The 20,888-nt window shown below is 40.8% G+C and overlaps 1 protein-coding gene across 1 annotated transcript in view; it reads right to left on the minus strand.

The window, feature by feature from the left end:
- XPO1 (exportin 1) overlaps nucleotides 1–20,888 on the minus strand; it is a 60,133-nt gene that overhangs the window by 29,648 nt on the left and 9,597 nt on the right. The window contains exon 4 of the mRNA XM_015819791.1: nucleotides 19,927–19,999. Coding sequence (XP_015675277.1) covers nucleotides 19,927–19,999 — 73 coding nt within the window. The remainder of the gene's footprint in view (nucleotides 1–19,926; nucleotides 20,000–20,888) is intronic.

Raw genomic sequence — 20,888 nt, forward strand, 5'->3', positions numbered from 1 at the left:
AAAAAACAGTAAACTATCATCTGCCAATTAGGTTGCATCAATCTTACATACATGCGTTCACATATAACAATCTTATTAAAAATGAAGACACTGAACTTCTGAAACTTTAGCAACTAAAAGTTTAAATGATAACTGAAAAAGCCCCAAAGGTTAAATTCCTGAAGACTGGGCATGGTAAGCCACGAAACATAATTCAATTCTTGGTAGTCACCTATTTGATCAATGGCAAACTTTTGAGAAACTATATATTCTCTCCCAAGATTCCTATGCTGCTGTACTAACTTTTCCTTATTTAACATGTTCCCCTAAGACTCTCAACTTTGAGGTCTAGTACACAGTTAAGCGTCATCAATGTTCAAGACTGTATCTCATCTATCCATATTAATCAGATATAGAGTTGGATAAGTAATTAAAACGTGTTTTATAAATCTAATTTATAAAATCTAGCAGTGCTCCAATATCTCAGGGGCTGCCACAAAGAAGAGGGAGTCAAGCTATTTTCCAAAGCGCCTGAAGGCAGGACAAGAAGCAACGGATGGAAACTAATCAAGGAGAGAAGCAACCTAGAACTAAGGAGAAACTTCCTGACAGTTAGAACAATTAACCAGTGGAACATCCTGCCTCCAGAAGCGGTGAATGCGTCAACACTGGAAGTTTTTAAGAAGAGACTGGACAGCCATTTGTCCGAAATGGTGTAGGGTTTCCTGCCTAAGCAGGGGATTGGACTAGATGACCTCCAATGTCCCTTCCAACTTTACTATTATTATTGTTGTTGTTGTTATATTATTATTATTAATTAGTGACTAAACATTTATTTCCATCAATTTATGTGCCGGCACATTTCCTTAGGACACCTATACACCCTCAACGAAGTATATTTATCATCAAATATACTTCTTCCACGAACAGTTACTATTAAGCAATTATAAAGTAACCTATTTTATAAATTTTAGAAAACACAGGGGTAGAAATCTATTCTATTATTATTTGCATTCACATTTTTTCTTCTTCTTAAGATATTAGAATTACATTTTATTTATCTGAATATTAGGGTTTGGTTCTTTTTTGCACAGTTCAGTGCCCAGATGCTTTCTGTGATAATGTTTTAGAATGTGAGTGGGTATGAATGTAGCAACCTGCCTGCAAGTTTATGTAGCCATATATTGGGGGGAAAAGAATTGTTTCTAAATTATTTCTGAAACACAGTAAAATTCTATGAGTTCCAGCTCTTGCCAACCTAGCAGTATGAAAGTGTGCAACCGCAAGTAGATAGATAGGCACCACTTCTGTGGGCACATTAATGGAGACATGAAAGGAGCCCCCAACTGGGCATCCCCCAAGCAACAGTGATGTCACTGGCTAATTCTTGGTGCTTCCAACATGAGTGAGTAAAATTCTATTCAATCTTTTGATTAACTTTTCAGCATTCTTTTCCAAGCTAGAAGACAAAAATGTCCACTAAACAGTTTCACATTCCCTTTCCAATACTGCCATTTCTTCATTATTCTCGCAGATGCAATGTCTATATACTAAATCTAGCACTGGTATGAACATTTCTGATAGCTGTAACACAGCTATTAAGAAGTCCCCTTTTATATCACAATAGATGATCCTCCTTAATTTTCCATGTGTCTTACTGTAGAACGCCATAAGCCTTGCTGCTCTTGCAGATTGTGGCACCTGTGTAGTCAGATGATCATATTATTTTGGATTATCTAATCTTAGTTGACAATTCTTCAGTTCCTATCTGCTAATCCCTTTTCCTTTTTCCATGGTTTTATTTTGTATTTTGGAGCTTTCTGTTTTTCATCAGCTTTCCTTTTTATCCCAATCACTTTTGCTTCCCCTTCTTTCTCAAGAGCAATAATTGCATTTCCTTACCAATCACAGCACCAAGCTATCCAAGAAACAAAGAAAAACTTGCTATTTACAATCATATCAATATAAAGACTCATAAATAGCCTCCCTCCACAAAGTTCCACTAAATTCTCAAAATGTAGGAGAAATCTTAACAGGGTATTTATAAGAAAAATGGAAAGAATGTTAGATTTTTAAAAAATAATTTTATTAAACATTACAATTAAAAAAAAACCAAAAAATTAAAATAAAGAAAATACAGAAAAATATAGGCATATATAAAGAAATGACTTTCCTCTTCATCACAAGTATAAACAATTTTAGCAAATTATCATTTTCTCTTAAAATACAAATTATCTCTTCTTCCCTTATCTCTTCTGTATAAATGAATCCTTAAACCTTAAAGTCCATTAAAAGTTACCAGAGATGACAACATATCTATTTTAATGTTATTTTAATCAAATAAACTAATTTTAAATTCCCTCCTTTCACAACCTGCCTGCAGAAGCTGTGAATGCTCCAATACTGGGTGTTTTTAAGAAGAGACTGGACAGCCCTTTGTCTGAAATGGTATAGGGCAGGGCTTTTCAACCAGTGGTACGGGTAACACCTGTGGTACATTGGCACCTGGCAGGTGGTACGTGACCATCCTAGAAAAGTGATAGCAAGGGAGGGAAATGAGCTGAACCGGTGGCAGCATCGCACAAGCCTGAGCGAGAGATGGCTGGAGCTGCAGGGCTGTCAGGGCTCAGCAGAAGCGCCACGATCAGTGCCGCTTTCCAGCTGATCGGCGCTTTTTCAGGGCTGTCAGGGCTCAGTGGAAGCGCCAGGATCAGCGCCAGGCTCCAGCTGGAGCTCAGCGCTGATCCTGGTGCTTCTGCTGAGCCCTGAAGCAGCACTAATCAACTGGAAAGCAGCACTGATCCTGGTGCTTTTGCTGAGCCCGAAGAAGCGCCAATCACCTGGAATGTTGCAGCATCTCCAGGGCCTTGTGATTTACATTCAGATGCTTGGCAACTGATTCATATTTATGATGATCACAGTGTCCCAGGGTTATGTGAAGTGACTAAAAGCTGCTGCAACCACCCAGCATACGGAGGGAATAAAAACCAAACACCCCCCCCACCCCACCCCTGCTGCCAATCCTCAACAGAAATGCTCACAACAATGAAAACCTCGGACAGGAGGAAGAACGCCACCGGATGGGCAGGCAGGTGTCTTGCTCGGCTGTGGCTTGGGGGGGCACTTTTTTCAGTGCCATTGTAACTTCGAATAGTCACTAAGCGAACTGTTGTAAGTCGAGGACTACCTGTACTTTATCACTCCCCCCCCCCTTTTTTTGGTCAAGTTTTTGACACCTTGCTAGGGGACTGGTGGTACTCGGATGTTGCCATATCCTAAAAGTGGTACAATGGGTGAAAAGGTTAAAAAGCCCTGGTATAGGGTTTCCTGCCTGAGCAGGGGGTTAGACTAGATGACCTCCAAGGTCCCTTCCAACTATTATTATTAATATTATTATTATTATTGATTTTTAATCCCTTCCTTCAAAAAATGTCCCAGAACATGATTTATATTCAGTTTACTTTATCTTTTTGCATTAACATTCTTCATGATTTCAACAAATCTCTTTTATATATCCTATACAGTAAAGTTATCCAAGTCACTCTTTGTTATTTCTATATCCTTTTTAATTACTAAGACATCAGCCAATTTCTTTGGTATATCCAGCTATTTTTTTCCATATCATTCTTGTATCCCTTCATTCTTAAATCCATTTTCAGATCAGTCTCAGTCTTATATGGTAACTCTTGTTCCTCTTCCATACCATTTCTTTCTTTTTTTTAAAGTATCCATTACGGCAGACACTCTTTAAATTAACTTCAGGGTCCACTCTTCACAAATAACCTTCATTGCATCCAATCTGTATTAGTAATTCAAATTTAGTCTATTTGTAACTTTCCAAAATCAGGATTCTAATTACCCTTTTGCTGTGTGTGTGTGTGTGTGGTGTGTGTGTGTGTGTGATAAAACCAATAAATATCGATCACCAAGAGGAAACTAATAAATAGTAAAAAATTTAATGAGCCGAGCTTTCGGTGGGCCCACCCAACATCATCAGGGCTTTAAAAGTAGTCACTGGGAAAGAGCTTTTATAAGATGTTAACAGCCTGCATCCGACTTCTTGAACGCGTCACCGGACCCAGCTGTTCGTGTTGTATCCTAGATGCATTACCTACATCAACGCATGATGTTTTTCCATACCTCCTCCGTATTTTACCGTAAATGTTCTCCTCGTTAACTTCAGGGGTGGAGTGAATTCTGTGTGTGGCACTATGCTCTGGGGGTGGTGGTGGTGCAGTTCTTCTTTGATCTCACTGCTAAATTCCTCCGTCCCTTACAAACGTGATCCAAGTGTGCCGTCTCCTCCTTGCCCCTATCCCCAGACGCCACCCCCATCGGATAAAGGGAGCAACTCCCAAGATCTCTGCTCATACCTTCGTCTCCTCTCACAGATGCCATAACGATCCCTTCCTCCCCCCGACCACGGGAGCCATCCTCGTTCGTAGACTGGGAATCCCTTTCCCTCTTCTAACGGGATCGAGTCATCATAGTGTGTTTACCCAATTTACTATCCGGGGTGATTTTTAAGGAGGTCTGTGGAAGTTGCTGTCGGCCCCTCACGGGGCCAGGGGATATAGCTGATTGGGGGGGTATCCAAGCCCATGCTAATCCGGTCGTGTAATGAAGCGGTAGCCACGTTTCTCTCTCGATCTGGGTACAGTCCATGCATCAATCCTCTCCGGCGACCGGGGGGCCGGTTTGTGTGCCAAATTCTTAACGTTTGTTGTGCCAGGCACATATCTACATGCCGGTTGATGGAGTCCTTCCCAGAGAACCACGCCTCTTTCAATAGTTGCCCCCCTTTGGTGGTATCACTCGCTAGGACCTGAACTCGGTCAAAATTAAAACAGTGGCCATTCTCAGCCATATGAGACCAGATCTGTGAGTGTTGCTCACCCCTCTTAACTGCCAATTCGTGTTCGTGCAGGCGAGTCTTCAACCTCTTAGATGTTTCGCCCACGTAATTACGTGGGCAGTCCATGCACCTGATTTTATACACCACCGCTGATCTTTCTGCGGTGGGGAGTTGGTCTTTGGGGCACATGATCCTTGATCGCAAAGTCTGGTCTGGTCTATGAGCCACCTTGATGTTATAGGGGGCCAACAATCTAGCCGTGGCCTCGGAGACATTACTGATATACGGTAAGGTGATGCGTGTGGTCTGCCCTTGAGGTTCTTCCTCATGGCTACGTCAGGGTCCAGACGTCTTACTGTAGCGTCTCACAAAGCCTAACGGGTATCCATTCAACCGAAAGACCCGGTACAAATGCTTCCTCTCTTCTATTCTAGATTTCACCGTGCTGCAGTGTGACTGTATACGCCCAAACAGCGTTTTGATGCAACCAATCTTATGGGCTACTGGGTGGTTACTGTTATAGTGGAGGATTCGATCCGTGTGGGTGGGCTTACGATATACCTTCGTGCTTACAGAACCATCTAGTAAGCGCTGGAGTAATACATCCAGGAAGGCTATCGAGCCCCGGTTCTCCTCCTCCACTGTAAACTTAATGTCTGGATAGACTGAGTTCAGTATTCCCATAAAGTTGGTTTTATCACTTCGTTTTAGACGACAAACGTGTCGTCCACGTACCGTGCCCAAAACTTGGGACGGTACTGGGACATAGCCTCATGTTCCAACCGTTGGAGAACCGCCTCCGCTATCACGCTGGATATAGGGGAGCCCATGGGGGTGCCTTTTATCTGTTCATATATGACATCCTGGAAGGTGAAGTACGTGGTCAGACAAAATTCCACGAGTTTTAACAAGTCCTCCACACGTAGGGAGTCCCGGCACTGCGTGTCCTCTCGTACCTCCAGCTGTTCTTTAAGGACCGCCATCGCAAGATCCCGAGGGATGGAGGTGAAGAGCGAGGTGATGTCAAACGATACCATCACCTCGTCTTCCTCCACCCTCAGGTTCCGGATTTTGTCCAAGAACTCCTCTGGCGATTTAATAGTGGTGGGGCTGTCTTCCACCAGGTAGGAAATGCGTTCACTCAGCAACCACTTCGCCAATCCCGAAATGGGCGTACCCCTAAAGGAGACGATAGGGCGAAGTGGCGTGCCCTCCTTATGGATTTTAGGGAGTCCATAAAACCTGGGGAGGGCTGAATCCTTAGGCCGCATTCTCCTCAGGGTGTTCTCATCTACTCTTTTGGCACGCTTAAAGCTGTTCAATGACTTGTTGATCTTATTTACCATAGATACCATGGGATCCTTATCAATTACGCTATAAGCCGTTATATCCTCAAGGAGTTCTAATGCCTTGGTCACATAGCGCACCTTATCCATTACCACTGTGGCCCTGCCTTTGTCTGCTGGTAATATGACTATAGACTCATCATTTCTGAGTTGTTCTAGGGCCACAGACTCCTCCCTGGACAGGGTCTGCTAATGCCTATGCTGCATAAACAGCCCTGTGACTTGCTGTTTTATAGAGTTTCTGGAGTCTTCCCCTACACCCCCGTGATACATGGCAGGTTCTAAGGCTGCTATAAAATCCAATAGGTGTGCATCCATGAGGTTATGTCCTACATCACGCTGCAGCAAGGGCTGCTTATGCAGCATGGGGGGGGGGAGATGAGAGCGGAGGATTCGGAGGCAATGAACAGAGGATCGAACAGCAGCGAATCGTACAGCAACAGATCACTACATGTACGATCGAAGGAGACCACCCCCGGGAACATAGGGGGGGAGACGATAAACCTCACAAGATACGGATTGGGACAACGAACGAGAGGGGAGCCGGGGGAGGTGTAGACAATACGGAATGGGACAGATTGCCCGGATTACGGCCGCGGGGAGCGGTGGGGGGGTAGATCAAACTGTAATTTGACAGAAACGGTTGGAGGAGCTAGGAGAAAATGTAAAATAAAACATATACCCCTTAACAGACAGGACCATGGGCAGGAGTATAGTGAGAAGGGAACGACTGTCATCCATGAGGGAAATGAAAGGATTCTGCCCAACCCCAGGATCGGAGGGACTGAGCACAATAGAGCATAGAACAAGAATAGGAAAGAACTACACCTTGATGCAGGAAACACACTGAGATCACAGTGCGCCCAGCTGGGACCTGTGACGCGCGCTAGGAGCCGGATGCAGATGATTAGCGGCTGCATATAAGCGACTCCCAACAATGGCTTGCACACCCTGATGATGTCAAGAGCTCTTGACGAAAGCTTGGTTTAGTAAATAAATTTTTTTATACATTTTTATTCTCTTGGTGATCAACTACTTATTGCTTTTTAATATATATATATAAATTCTTTTCACACTCTTTAAATTCATATCTAAAATTTATTTGCAACTTCTGATGGGGAAAAGATGGGTTAAAGAGCTTTCCTGAAGTGGCAGCCCAGGTTGAGCTGTTTTTGGGTGTCAAAAATGCATCGACAAAATCATTGAAATTGATTAAATTGATATCTAAGAGATGATGGAATCTAAGGGATGATGTAACTAATTAAACCTCAACCAAAGGAGATAGTTATAACAAAGGTGATCAGGATGTGGCCTAAAATTGAAAAATATTCATGGTCCAGAAAGAAGATGGCAAAAAGGCATTTTCACAATCTCACCTTAATGATAGTAGGGTATATTCAATTAAGATGAGCGGCAAAACAAAAAGGATAATTTGAAATGCTCCACATGTTATCCAGTGCATAATTAATTCATGAAATATATATTCTACATTTTCAAAATAGGAACAGTTATTATATTCCTTGTCTCAGAGCATCTTTTATCATTACAATCTAACTACTCAGCTACAATATACAGCATAATTGTTATAATTACTATACATTCTAGTATCAGTGTTGTTCAACTTCTAAGTTTTACAACTTATCCCTGTTTTTATATAATTTATATTTAGTCGTAACAAATTCTTTAAGATACTGCTTTTGTTTTGATTTCAATATGGTCTTTTCCTAGTGATTTAAAAATCCATTCTAACCCTTCTTGCAGCCATTGATGTTTCAATAAAAGCATAACAATTACACATTACTATATTTCTTATAGTTTACAGAGATCTCATAACTAATTATTTTTATAGCATTATTATATATTACAATTATTCAACAGATTTATCCCTGAATCTAGAAGTCTTACAGTGCATTCAGAAAGTATTCAGACCCCCCTCACTTTTGACAATTTTATTATGCTGCAGCCTGATTCTACAGTTGTTGAAATTCATTTTTCTCATTGATCTACATTCAGTACCCCATAATGACAAAATAAAAACAGAATTTTAGAAATGTCTGTAAATTTATGAAAAAGAAAAAACTGAAATATCACATTGGCATAAGCATTCAGACCCTTCACTCAGTATTTTGTTGAAGCACCTTTGGCAGCAATTACAGGTTCGAGAATTTTTGAATATGACATGACAAGCTTTGCACACCTGTAATGGGGTTTTTTCTGCCATTCTTCCTTGCAAATGTAGATGGCAACTGTCATTAGACAGCCATTTTTAGATCCCTCCAGAGATGTTCAATAGGGTTGAAGTCAGGGCTCTGGCCCGGCCACTCTAGGACATTCACAGAGTTGTCCCTAAGCCATTCCTATGTTGTCTTGACTGTGTTCTTAGGATCGTTGTCATGTTGGAAAGTGAGCCTTCGGCCCAGTCTGAGGTCCTGAGCGCTGTGGAACAGGTTTTCATTGAGGTACTTTGCTCCATTCAGCTTTCCCTCAACCCTAATCAGTCTCCCAGCCCCTGCTGCTGAAAACACCCCCACAGCATGATGCCTGGTTTCCTCCAGATGTAACGTTTAGGACTGAGGCCAAACAGTTCAATCTTGGTTTCGTTGAACCAGAGAATCTTGTTTCTCACAGTCTGAGAATCCTTCAGGTACTTTTTAGCAAATCAGTGGAGGGCTGCAGTGATGGTTGCCCTTCTGGAAACTCATCTCCACACAGGATCTCTGGAGGTAAGTCATAGTGACTATCAGGTTCTTGGTCACCTTGCTTTACTAAGGCCCTTCTCCCCTGATTGCTCAGTTTGACCGGGCCACCAGTTCTTAGAAGAGTCCTGGTTGTGCCAAACATCTTTCATTTGAGAATTATGGAGGCCAATGCGCTCTTAGAGACTTTCAGTGCAGCAGAAATTTTATTGTAGCCTTCCCCAGATCTGTGCCTTGCAATAATCCTGTCTCTGAGCTTTACAGGCAGTTTCTTTGACCTCATGGCTTTTGCTCTTTGACAGTTTGCATTATCAGCTGTGAGGCCTTCTATAAAGAGATATGTCCTTTCCAAATCATGTCCAATCAATTTACCACAGGTGGACTTCAATCAAGGCATAGAAACATGTCAGCAACCATCAAGAAAAATGGGAGGCACATGAGCTAAATTTCATGTGTTGTTGCAAAGGGTCTGAATACTTATGTCAATGTGATATTTCAGTTTTTTCTTTTTAATAAATTTACAGACATTTCTAAATTCTGTTTTCACTTTGTCATTATGAGGTACTGAGTGTAGATTAATGAGAAAAAAATGAATTTCAATAAATGTAGAATCAGGCTGCAACATAACAAAATTGACAAAAGTGAAGCAGGTCTGAATACTTTCTGAATGCACTGTATTTGGTTTCTGCTGTTGGAAAGATACAGTCTGGGAAAACTCAAACCAAAGGAGAGGTTGTATGTGCACAATGTACACAAACTAGACAACCAAGTTTTAACTTAAAAGTGCTTTATAAACCTGGTCCATATGGCTAATTTAATATTAAGTACACAATGCAAACTCAAAAAAAGAATCTGGATAAGCGTATTGTGCTAACAGCTAACAGACATTTCTAGGTGTGAAGGCTAAATACTTGATTTTCAAGGAATATAGTGATCTATTTTAATATTATGTTGTAATTCATGTAGCATCTATATTATCACATGTTTCTTTGAACTAATAGTCTGCCTACCATTTAGATATGTTGTTATATCATCAATATAAGATAATAAAGATTCTAAGAAAAAAGCCCTAAAGCAGGTATATCCAACCTGTGGGCCATAGCCCACTACCGGTCCATGGCTTATTCACAACCACGCCACATGCAGTGGCTGGCTGGTGTGCGTACAAAGCCCCACTCATGCGAGTATCACAGGTGTTTGGGGGCCCAATTGTGTTAGTGTCATGGGTGCTCTTGGCCCCACTTGCACAAGCAATGTGTGCTTATGTGCAGACACATGCACTCACCTGCCCGTCCCACAAAACCATCCCCTCTTTCCCCCTCCCACTTCTGGGCTGCCAACCTGGAAAGGTTGGGGAGCTCTGCCCTAAAGAAAAGATAATATTGAGGTAATAAACCTTAATGATCAAAATAAGTCTATGATTAGATGAATATTTCCCAGCATATCAGAACTGCCTTATGTAGAACAATTATTTTGGTCAATCACATATTTCTATAGTATCTTAATTTAACAATGAAAAATATATTCAATTACCCTGCTCTACACAATATGCATATTCATCTTTAACTTGTTAGCCACCATTCTTTCCCTCCAAAGTAAAGGTAGTGTGAATGAAACACCATGGAATCAAGGAACAGATTATTAGGGATCCTTGGTGCTCTCTGAGTTTGCTTGTTTTCTTGCAGATGTTTCATTACTCAAACTAGTTAACACCATCAGTGCTAGCAAGTTTGGGTAATGAAAAATCTTCAAGAAAACAAGCATGCTCAGAGAGCACCAATGACCCGTCATTTCTACTGAACTACAAATATTCTCCTTTATTGGAACAAATTATTATTTTAAAAATAAAAAAACCTCTCCCTGCACACCTATCAACTCCAGAATTCAATAAACAAGATTATAGGACAGGAACGTCAAACCTGCAACGTCAGGCAACACATTGTGACTTTTTTCCCATTTGGTGTGACGCATCTGGCCTGTGGGCCGGCAGTTTGACATGCCTTTTATAGGAGAAGCAGCAAATCAGTTTGCCAAAATGGCAAAATAGCACTAGATAAAAAAATTAAGTGTTTTGCAAATGGAATTGATTTTAAATCAACAGAACAATAAACCCTATACCCTAACCATCTCTCACACAAATTTATACATGCTACTGGGTAGAAGAAAAGGTCCATTTTATAGGTCTATATATGTAGGACCTTTCAAATCAGAGTGCAAATTCGTTTCTGTGAGAAAACTAGTAGCTAAAATTTACTATAAGCAAGAATATACCTGTGTGCCTGATTCACTGCTCCTATGTATAGATAGTCCTCACTTAGCAACCATTCAAAGTTATGACACACTTCCTCAGAGTTAATTATGACTTCCTTTTAAAATTGCAGTCATGTGATTGCATTTTGGGGAATTGGCAAGTTGCTTGCATTTACAGCTACTAACAGCATCCCACGGTCACGTAACTGCCATTTTGAGTGCTTTTTCCCAGAAGAAGTCGTTCAGTAGATGTTCATAATAACATCTCCAATAACTTTTCAATGATCGCACATAGACCTAAATGTGTAAGCTAATATTTATCAGAACTCTGCAGGATTTCTAATATGTGGTAAAATTACCTAACTACAGTATTTTATTTTCAGTATAGATTTGCTAAAGTAATTTATTTAGGGAGGCTAATTTATCATTTTTAAATGAGACATGGCAAAAAAAGATTTAAAATGAATTGTTTTTATTTTATTGTATTATTGTACATTGTAATATTACATACAGGTAATAAATACAAATGTAATTTCAGAAACTGTGTGTGTGTGTGTGATCAGAGATTATACAGCCTCTTACATAATAATCTCTTAATTGTATAATTGTTAATTATACTAGATAACCCCTGTCCTATTGGGTCATCATTTCAGAGATATTTCCTTACCTAAACAGAGAAACAAAATGAGCACAAGTAGGCAACAAAACAGTGGGAGCAGGAATGGCCTCCAACTTTTGCCAGTTTCCCCACTGAGCTTCCTTGTGGGAAGCTGGTGGGGAGTATCAGAAATCTTTCTCTTCCTTTCCCTGTCATTGTCTTCATCTCTCCCTCCCTCGAATTCCTGCCAGTTTTCCCATTTACTTGCTTCTAGAAAGCTTGCAGGAGAAAGTGAATGAGGAAGCCAAAAAGAAGTTGCATGTCTAAGGCCAGCTAGCAGCTAAGTGCTACAGCTGGATGAGGGAAGAGAGAGCAAGGGAGTGCACAGGGATGGGGGTCAGGAATACGTGGGGTGCATGAGAGATACTGTGTGGGTTGGAAAGGGTATGTGGGTGTTATCATAAATGCCCCATGGGTTGTAGAGGGTGCACAGTAGGTAGTGTATGTTAAGGATGCCTGGGAATGTATGAGGTATTGTGCAAGTTGCACAGGGAAAGGGTATGTGAGAGGTGCCACAGGCAGATCAACAATGACACATGGGGGGGAGAGCCCAAGGAGTATTGCATGGTTGGGAAAGGTCTGTGGGGGCCACTGTGATCAGGAAATGTGCATAGGACTGTGCAACAGATGCCGCATACATTAGGGAAGGTATATGGGGGACAGGGAAGATGTGTGGCTTGGAGCAGTACAAGGGCAGTACACAGGGATGATGTATGGGCTGGGAATGTGTGTGTGTGTGTGGGGGGGGTTTTCCTTCATTCCTTCCCCCTTCCCAAAATGCAGGTAAGTGGCTGCTGCTGGTTAAGGAGGGAGCAAGGGATTGTGAGACTGGCTGGGAAACTTATCGAATATTGAAAATAAAAATCACATGTCCAAAGCAACAACCAGTAGCACTGAAGTAGCCACAACTTCCTCAAATTTATTCCCTCTAGAGTCAGGGTTCCCAGATTTTGGATGCATTCTGTAAGTTAGACCGTTTGAACTACTTTGGTTCAAAAATTGTTGCCCTATAATGCACCCCAGGGTAAAGGTCATGACAAGAGTTTTAATATTATATAGAGTCACTACGTGAAATGAGTCATAAAATTAATAAATATAAGGTGAGACCCCACATTGCTAGCTAGTATATGGCCAACGTGAATATCATCTAGACACATTCTTCTATTTAAGTCTCTTAAAACAAAAATCATGAATTTCATGAAATTTAGCTTTTATTGTACAAAATATATTTGGAAACACATATACACAGATGCCCATTAATAAATTCAGTCAAGATCAGCTACCAAGATAACAGATTGTCTCACCCAACACTAAATTTGTTTTTATTTATTCATGGTTTCTTATAGAAATGATTTCACACATAGATAAAGCAAAATTTCTTTTTAAATGATACTATGGAAATACTTTACTTACAAAGAAAAATCTAGAAATTGGACTTTGGCAGTACAATTCCAAAGGACATTACATTGGTAAATCACTGAGATTGGGAACTTAATGATTATCCTTCCCCAAAGTACAAATTAATAATTGCTAAAGACAACCAACTTATAAAAATACTGCTTAAGTTACATCTAATTTATTCCAATTCTACCACATAAAGATATAGAAATGTCAAAAATAGACTTACAGTAAGTGCATTGTGAAGTAAAACTTAAAAAAATCCCTTTGAAGTATGAAAAGCATTTTAGTGAAACATTTTGTCACAAATAAGCAAGAAACCTAACCACTGGACATTAAAAAAACTCTCCCACTGTTTAACAGTTAGCCACTGTTGTAATAGCTAAGTATGTTAATGAGGATTAGTGAAACTGATATGAAATTTCTGCTCTTATCCAATATAAAACACATATATTACAAGTACCCAAATGGATAGTCTATATGATTAATATTCTTACCATAAACATAGGGTTTAACTATCTTCATTTCCTCAATTACATATTAAAAATGTGTAATTTGATTAGCAGACAAAAATGAGATGATTAGAGTACATCTGCAACATTGCCTTTTTTGGCAGAAGATTCCTAGACAGTATGACTTTAAAAAAAGGATACCAAAAAAGAAGAACAAAAAAGACAGAATTTATTAATGTTCTGTATTTCTGTAACTAAGACACTTTAGAACAGGGCTTTTCAACCTTTTCACCGATTGTACCACTTTTAGAATATGGCAACATTCGAGTACCACCAGTCACCCAGCAAGGTGTCAAAAGCTTGATGACAAAAAAAAAAAAAAAGGAAAAAAGTGATAAAGTACAGGTAGTCCTCAACTTACAACAGTTTGCTTGGTGACTGTTCAAAGTTACAATGGCACTGGAAAAAGTGACTTATGACCATTTTTCACACTTATGACCACTGCAGCATCCCCAGGGTCATGTGATTTACATTCGGATGCTTGGCAACCGATTCTTATTTATGATGGTCACATTGTTCCAGGGTCATGTGATCCCCTTTTGCAACCTTGTGACAAGCAAAGTTAGTGGGGAAACCAGATTCACTGAACAGCCATGTTACTAATTTAATCTCTCTCCTTCTTTCTTTCTCTCTCTCTTTCTTTCTCTCTCCCTTTCTCTTTCCCTCTCTCTCTTTCTTTCTCCCTCCCTCCCTCTCTCCCTTTCTTTTTCTCTCTCACTGTCTCCCTTTCTCTCTCCCTCTCCCTCCTTCTTTCTCTCTCTCCCTGTCTCCCTCTATTTCTCTTTCCCTCCCTCTCTCTATTTCTCTCTCCGTCTCAAAGATCCTTAAAATCCTTAAAGGTTATGCTTGGGCGGAAGACTTTTTCTTTTACAGATGGAGCCGCCGCCTCCCCATTGCCCTCCACGCCCGCTGGCTCCGTCGCCAGACCTCCCAGCTGACGGGCACAGGTCCGGGGGTTGCCAGCTGACAGGCGCAGGAGTTCGGCGCTGCGGCGTCCTCCCCTTCGCAACGACCAACGCGTTGCCTGATGTTCCAGCTGATGGGCGCAGGTCCGGGGGTCGCCAGCTGACAGGCGCAGGAGGTAAGCGCTGCAGCGGCCTCCCAGCCGCCTGTTTCTTTGGCTGGAGCAGTTGCAAGGGCTTGCATGGTCGCCGGCGGCGGGGAGCGCGTCAGCGGCCCTTGGGGACCATGCAAGCCCTTGCAACTGCTCCAGCCAAAGCAGGCGGCTGGGAGGCCGCGGCGGCGCCTACCTCCTGCGCCCGTCAGCTGGCGACCCCCGGACCTGCGCCCGTCAGCTGGGAGGTCTGGAGACGGAGCTGGCTGGCGTGGAGGGCGATGGGGAAGTGGTGGCTTGGAGAGCGGGGTCCTGCCTGCCCGTGAATGTCGAGCCCACCCGCCCCATCTGTAAAAGAAAAAGTCTTCCGCCCAAGCATAACGCCAGCAGTTCTGTGCCACGGAGCGGCGCAGTGCCGTGAGAGGCGGCAGGACAGGGGGGAGGGGTTACCTGCATCCTGCCAGCCGAACTCTGGAAGCCTGCCTGAATGAAGAACTTTAGGGGGTGTTGAAAGCGAGACAGACAGGGCTGTATTAAGACCAATGGCTGAGTAAAGAGAGTGGGATGCGAATTTGGGGTGAAGCAGAAAACACGGGGGGAAGGCATTAGGAAATAAGCACCAAGATACATGGTGCCTTGCAAGGGATTGCCGAGTGTTCCGCAATTGTTTTTCCTCTCTCTTCTGCGCGAGAAAAACATGAACGGGCTGGGGGAGGGGTCGAGGACGAGGTGGCAAAGGAGACTGGCTGCCGGCGCCGGACCTCCCAGCTGACAAGTGCAAGTTTGGGGGTTGCCAGCTGACGGGCGCAGGAGTTTGGCACTGCAGTGGCCTCCCCTTCACTGATCTGAGTGCAGAGAAGTCAAACCAGTTGCTGCACAATGAGTCCATGCGGGGGGGGGGCTTGCTCTGCGCCTGTGCTCTTCAAGAGCCTCCTGCAGGGCACATTCGGTAAAGTTCGTGCAGGCTGCCGCCAAGCAGCATATTTTCCACAAACAAGTGAGGTGGGAAGGAGCGGAGCGGGGGGGAGGCAACGCCGCGTACCACCAGCCAGGTGGTCGCGTACCACCGGTTGACAAGCCCTGCTTTAGAAGTTAAATGATGACATTCTCAAATGTTATAAACAGAACACAATATTCTAAAGCAATACAAAAAATTTGGCGGGGAGAACAAGTATTGATGTTTATTGCAGTTACTGCAGGTATCTTAATTTCATATGAATTTCTGAAACTGGAATTTTAAAGCTTAATATCAAAATTGGAAACTTCTAACTTTGCTTTGTGGATAACTAATAAAAATAGGTATCAACCTCCTAGAAGAGTGTACAATTATGTACACTTACCTGCCTTGTAGAGTTAATTGTTTTGCCAAGACTAGTAATCCCTATCTTTTATTTAATCATCATTATATATCATTATATTAAAGGATATTTCTCATCTAATTTTGTCCACAAAATTCTACAATCCTACAAGCTTCTGAATTCAGGCAAAAAGATATTTAAGATCATCTGCGTATACAATACTTGTCTATCACTCCTTAACTGAAGCATGTTTCTTGGGATTGTATCACTAGTGTAAAATGCATTTGATTTAAGGAGCTGCAGACAGATGTTTTTTTTTACCTTTGAATCTACATAGCCCTAGTTTTAGACCACTGGTTCTCAACCTTTTTAATGCCGCGACCCCCAACCGGTCATAAGTCGAGGACTAAACCGGTCGTAAGTTGAGGACTTTCCCTGCCCGGGAGCGCCACACATGCGTGGTTCCGCCCCCTGCGCCGGCCGAGGCGTAGCTGGCAAGTGGCAGAGACGGAGCAGGCCAACCACCAGCTGGCCCAGCCCAAGGGAGGTAAGGCACCCACCGGAAAAGGGGGAAAAAATGGCGGACAGCCTTGCTTGGCGACCCCTGTGAAATGGTCAATCGACCCCAAATGGGGTCGCGACCCATAGGTTGAGAACCGCTGTTTTAGACTGTTAATACACAAAAACCAGGGAAGCATGGTAAATTTTTACCAAATGAAAATTGTCAGGCAATGGACTATAATGTTGTATAACAAACATAAAAGAATCATATAATCATAATATCCACCCAACCACTTCACTATGCAGAGTTGGCATGGAATACTCTGAAGAAAGTCAAAGGAGCTTGGAAACAAATCTCTGTAGCAGTGCCTACCCTCTGGAATGAGGTTTCCACAAACCAGAACTGCCCTCACAGTTACTCAAAAGAGCAGTGACACCCTAGCTCTTCACCACCTAGGCCTTTGGAGAAGAGAGTGAGTCTCCTTACTTTATTCCATTGGGTCCATCACTCCTGCCATCTTTTATTAATTTTATTGTAATTTCTTGGCTGCTGTGAGCCACCTCGAGTCATTGGGAGTTGGGCAGCATACAAGTGTAATACATTATTATATTTTTAATGCTAAGGACTATTTGGATGAGACATGTTAGTGGTAGATATAACAGTGTAGTCTCAACCAGCAGTTTGTATAAATAAAAAATAATCAATATTTGCAGCTATACCCTGAAAGTTCTATTAAACCAGCTGGCATTTGCCACAAAGCAAAACTGAAACTATTCTGGATAGCTTGCATTTCACTGAAACAGAACTCAACACAGATTCAAGTATTTTGGCCATAGAAACTAGCAAAGGAACAAACCTCTTAATCTGAAAAATGCTGTGCAATCACTATTATGACCCAGCAAAGAAATACTGAAAATGTAACTCTTTGCTATTATATTTATTTTTTATTTATTAGATTTGTGTATCGTCCATCTCCCCTAGAGGCGACTCTATTATATAGAGGTCATAATAAAACCCTGCAACACACAGACAAACATGACATAGATAGTGGTTTCTATAGCTCATATCTCCTTTTGATATCTCTAATTCACCTGAAATATTTCCAACTCACCCATAAAGCTCAAGATCTCTCCTTCCTACCTAGCACCTTTTGCTGCTTAGACTGCAGAGGTCTCTCATAATTACAAGTCACATGGTGATCATATAGTCAATGCCCATCTCTTCCTCTTACAAACATGGGTTGGGAGACATGTGGTCCACAATCAATTTAAAATTAATGCCTTATATCTGTCATTTCCCTTGGACTACCACCAAATATTTAAAAGCAATCTTTGGGCAATCTGTTAAATAAAATGCAACCATAACAGAAAATGCACTAAATGCAATCCTAATACCTCTAGTGATTTAGCCCTCACTTCAAATTTCAGCAATATATTCTAAAGTTATGCACTGGAATCTAGTGGTTTGATATATTTAGTCAACTGGTTCTACTTCAATATAATCTCTATCAATTGCAACTTCTCCTGGTTTCAGGCAGGAAATTTCCCAAACCACACTTCTTACATATAAAGACTGTGCATCACTCGCTTATTATTCTTTCTGTAAAATACAAGGACTTTAGATGAGTAGTTTTAGTTGACCAAACCTTAGCCACATTATTTGCAAGTATATAGAAACTGAGTATCTGACCAGCAGACTTCGCTCTGAACAAAGGACATTCCTATATCTTTCTGACAAGATTTTAGCATTTGTTTAAGTTCGTCCCAAGTGCTACGTAGATATAATTTGAAAACATTTAAATGTATCTAAAAGTTCTAAATTAAATAAAGATGATGTTAGTATTGGATACCCTAGGAACATATATATTATAGGTATCTTTATTGTCCCTAAACAGAACAACAAACTTTCAACTGCTGAAAATTCTCTGCCTTAAAAACTCTGTATAATCTTTATTATATACATTATTTCTTCTAAATATAAAATGTTTTCAACCTGCCTGCTATTTTTTTATAAATAACTCAAGGCAGTGAACATATCTAGTATTCCTTCCTCCAAAGTTATTCAGCTATCTTTCAAGCCTAAGATGGACCCAGAACTTTTAGTTTCTAGCCTTAACCACCAGACCAAATTGGCCCTCTATCTTCTATTTATCACTTCAGTAATAAATAAATTCAGGATTTACATGAGTAAATAAACAAAACATATAAATACTTTCAGAAAGTCCACTTCCGGGTTACAGCACATGCCTTATGTTTTATTCTATACTATAAACTCAAATTTCTATTTAATATATTAATTGAATTCCAAGTTTTTATGTAAGGATATTAGCTAATCAGTCTCATTCTGATATCGTTTCCACTAGCTTGCTGGAGCTAGTATAACACTGTGATGTAGATATTTATATTAGCCCCAGTCCTTCTGCTCTAGCCTCAATTAATCAAGAAGCCAACTAAACGCTAAAAATATTATATGCAAGATAGCAAACAGTATTTTGGATGGCACTGAAGTCAGCTCATTTAATATAATCAGCCAATATGGGTGCCTTCTGCTTAACAAGGAACCCCTCAACGAACATTCTGCAAATATCAACTCTACCTTTCCCATAACTTAAAGGGTAACACTGGGATATGGTGGCTTAGGATGTTTTGGAGCAATTGCTGGCTTGTGTCTTCAAAGCACTGGAAAAATATGTGGCTCGATTTTAATCAAGATTTTTTTTACATACCAGTGATTTCTAAAGCAACTATTCTTGACATTTCTATTACAAATTCATTTGTCAGTGTTAAAACAGCTATCTTAACATAGGATGATATGGTATAAACAAGTGTTCCACTGAGGACATGGAGAAAAGAAGAATGAAATCAATTATTACCATTTATTATACACATGCTTTACAAGTAGACCTGGAGCTTGCTTATCACAAATACAAATAGCAACTAGCTAATGAGGGAGTAATAGGTATGAATATTCACATTTAGATTAGATTGAATAACAATACTCATTTGAACTCTATGTTTTTTAGACAAATTGGAACTCAGAAGCAACACTAAACTTTATAAGTAACAGCGTTATTCCAAATAACATTATTAATCTGGCATTGTATTATGATAGATGTCTACCACCTAATGCAGGGGTGTCAAATTGCTGGCCCGTGGGCCGGATGCGTCACACCAATACCGCACCCACCCCATTGCTGGCAATGGGAAAAAAGTCACGTGATATTGCGAGTTTGACACCCGTGACCTAATGCATTGAAAGTAGTTAGTTAGATACAACAGATCATATAAGACCAGGGTACAATTATTAGGGGGAAAAAGAGCCACATGAGATCCACATCTTAAAGAATTATGTTACCAATCAATCAAAAAAAGTCTCTACCTTCACATTGGTTTCTTGGAAGGATCTTCCACCTTGTTTTTATCACATTTTCCAAGATCTGCAGGCCATAATACTGAAAATTGGAGAAGTGAAATATGTGAATATACTGGAGTTAACAACAACTTTCAGGATTCTCATTTGAGCTGATATCATTCATACTTTATTAAGATTATGTTGATCAAAAACAAATCTATCACCCATTTACTAGTTTTTCCCATGCATTTTCCTCATTTTTCCTTTGCTAGTCTAAAGTCCTGCTGCTTGGTCATGATCACACCAGAGGGGAGCAAATAAAAAATGTTTGGGAAGCCAAATTAATTATCTTTAGGGGAGAAAATCAGCAGTCAACAAAAATCATGGCCTAAATGACTATTTATAGCTTCCAAATATACAGCCAGGTTTAGCCACTTTGGTGTTTATGGGCTTTCTGTCATTTGAATTGTTAAGACTGGGGCTTAACATTAAATCCAGTAACACTTCAGAAAAATGTGCTTCCTAAGAATTAATTGGTGTTTCTTAAAGAACAGCAAGACAATGCAGGTTTATTTCAAGGTACAATAATTTCTCCCCTATAACAGCCATATCTATAGTTTCAATATTAACTTTTGTATTCAGTCAAAAGTTCACCATTTCCATATGTACCTTGAGGTTGTTTTACCTTCCAGGTAAGCCTGCCAACACATGTTTTGAAAGCAATGCATTTGTAGGGAATGAAAATTCTTCAACCCATTTTATTCCTTTTATCTCAGCATAAAAATATTCAATATGACCTCTATTATAACTTGCATAGAAATAGAAATATATTTAAAGAAATAGCACAGGAGAGGAGGAAAAGGGGTCAAAGAGTTGTTGATAGTGAGAAGATGGGAGGCAATACCTGAAAGGCAAAATTAGGCTTCAGTGACAAGATGGCTGGTCAAGATTTGGTCAAGAATAAAAGTTCTTCAAGACTGTTAGTGTCT

This window comes from Protobothrops mucrosquamatus, unplaced genomic scaffold, assembly GCF_001527695.2.
Source record: "Protobothrops mucrosquamatus isolate PMUCROS unplaced genomic scaffold, P.Mucros_1.0 scaffold986, whole genome shotgun sequence".
Classification (NCBI taxonomy): Eukaryota; Metazoa; Chordata; class Lepidosauria; order Squamata; family Viperidae; genus Protobothrops; species Protobothrops mucrosquamatus.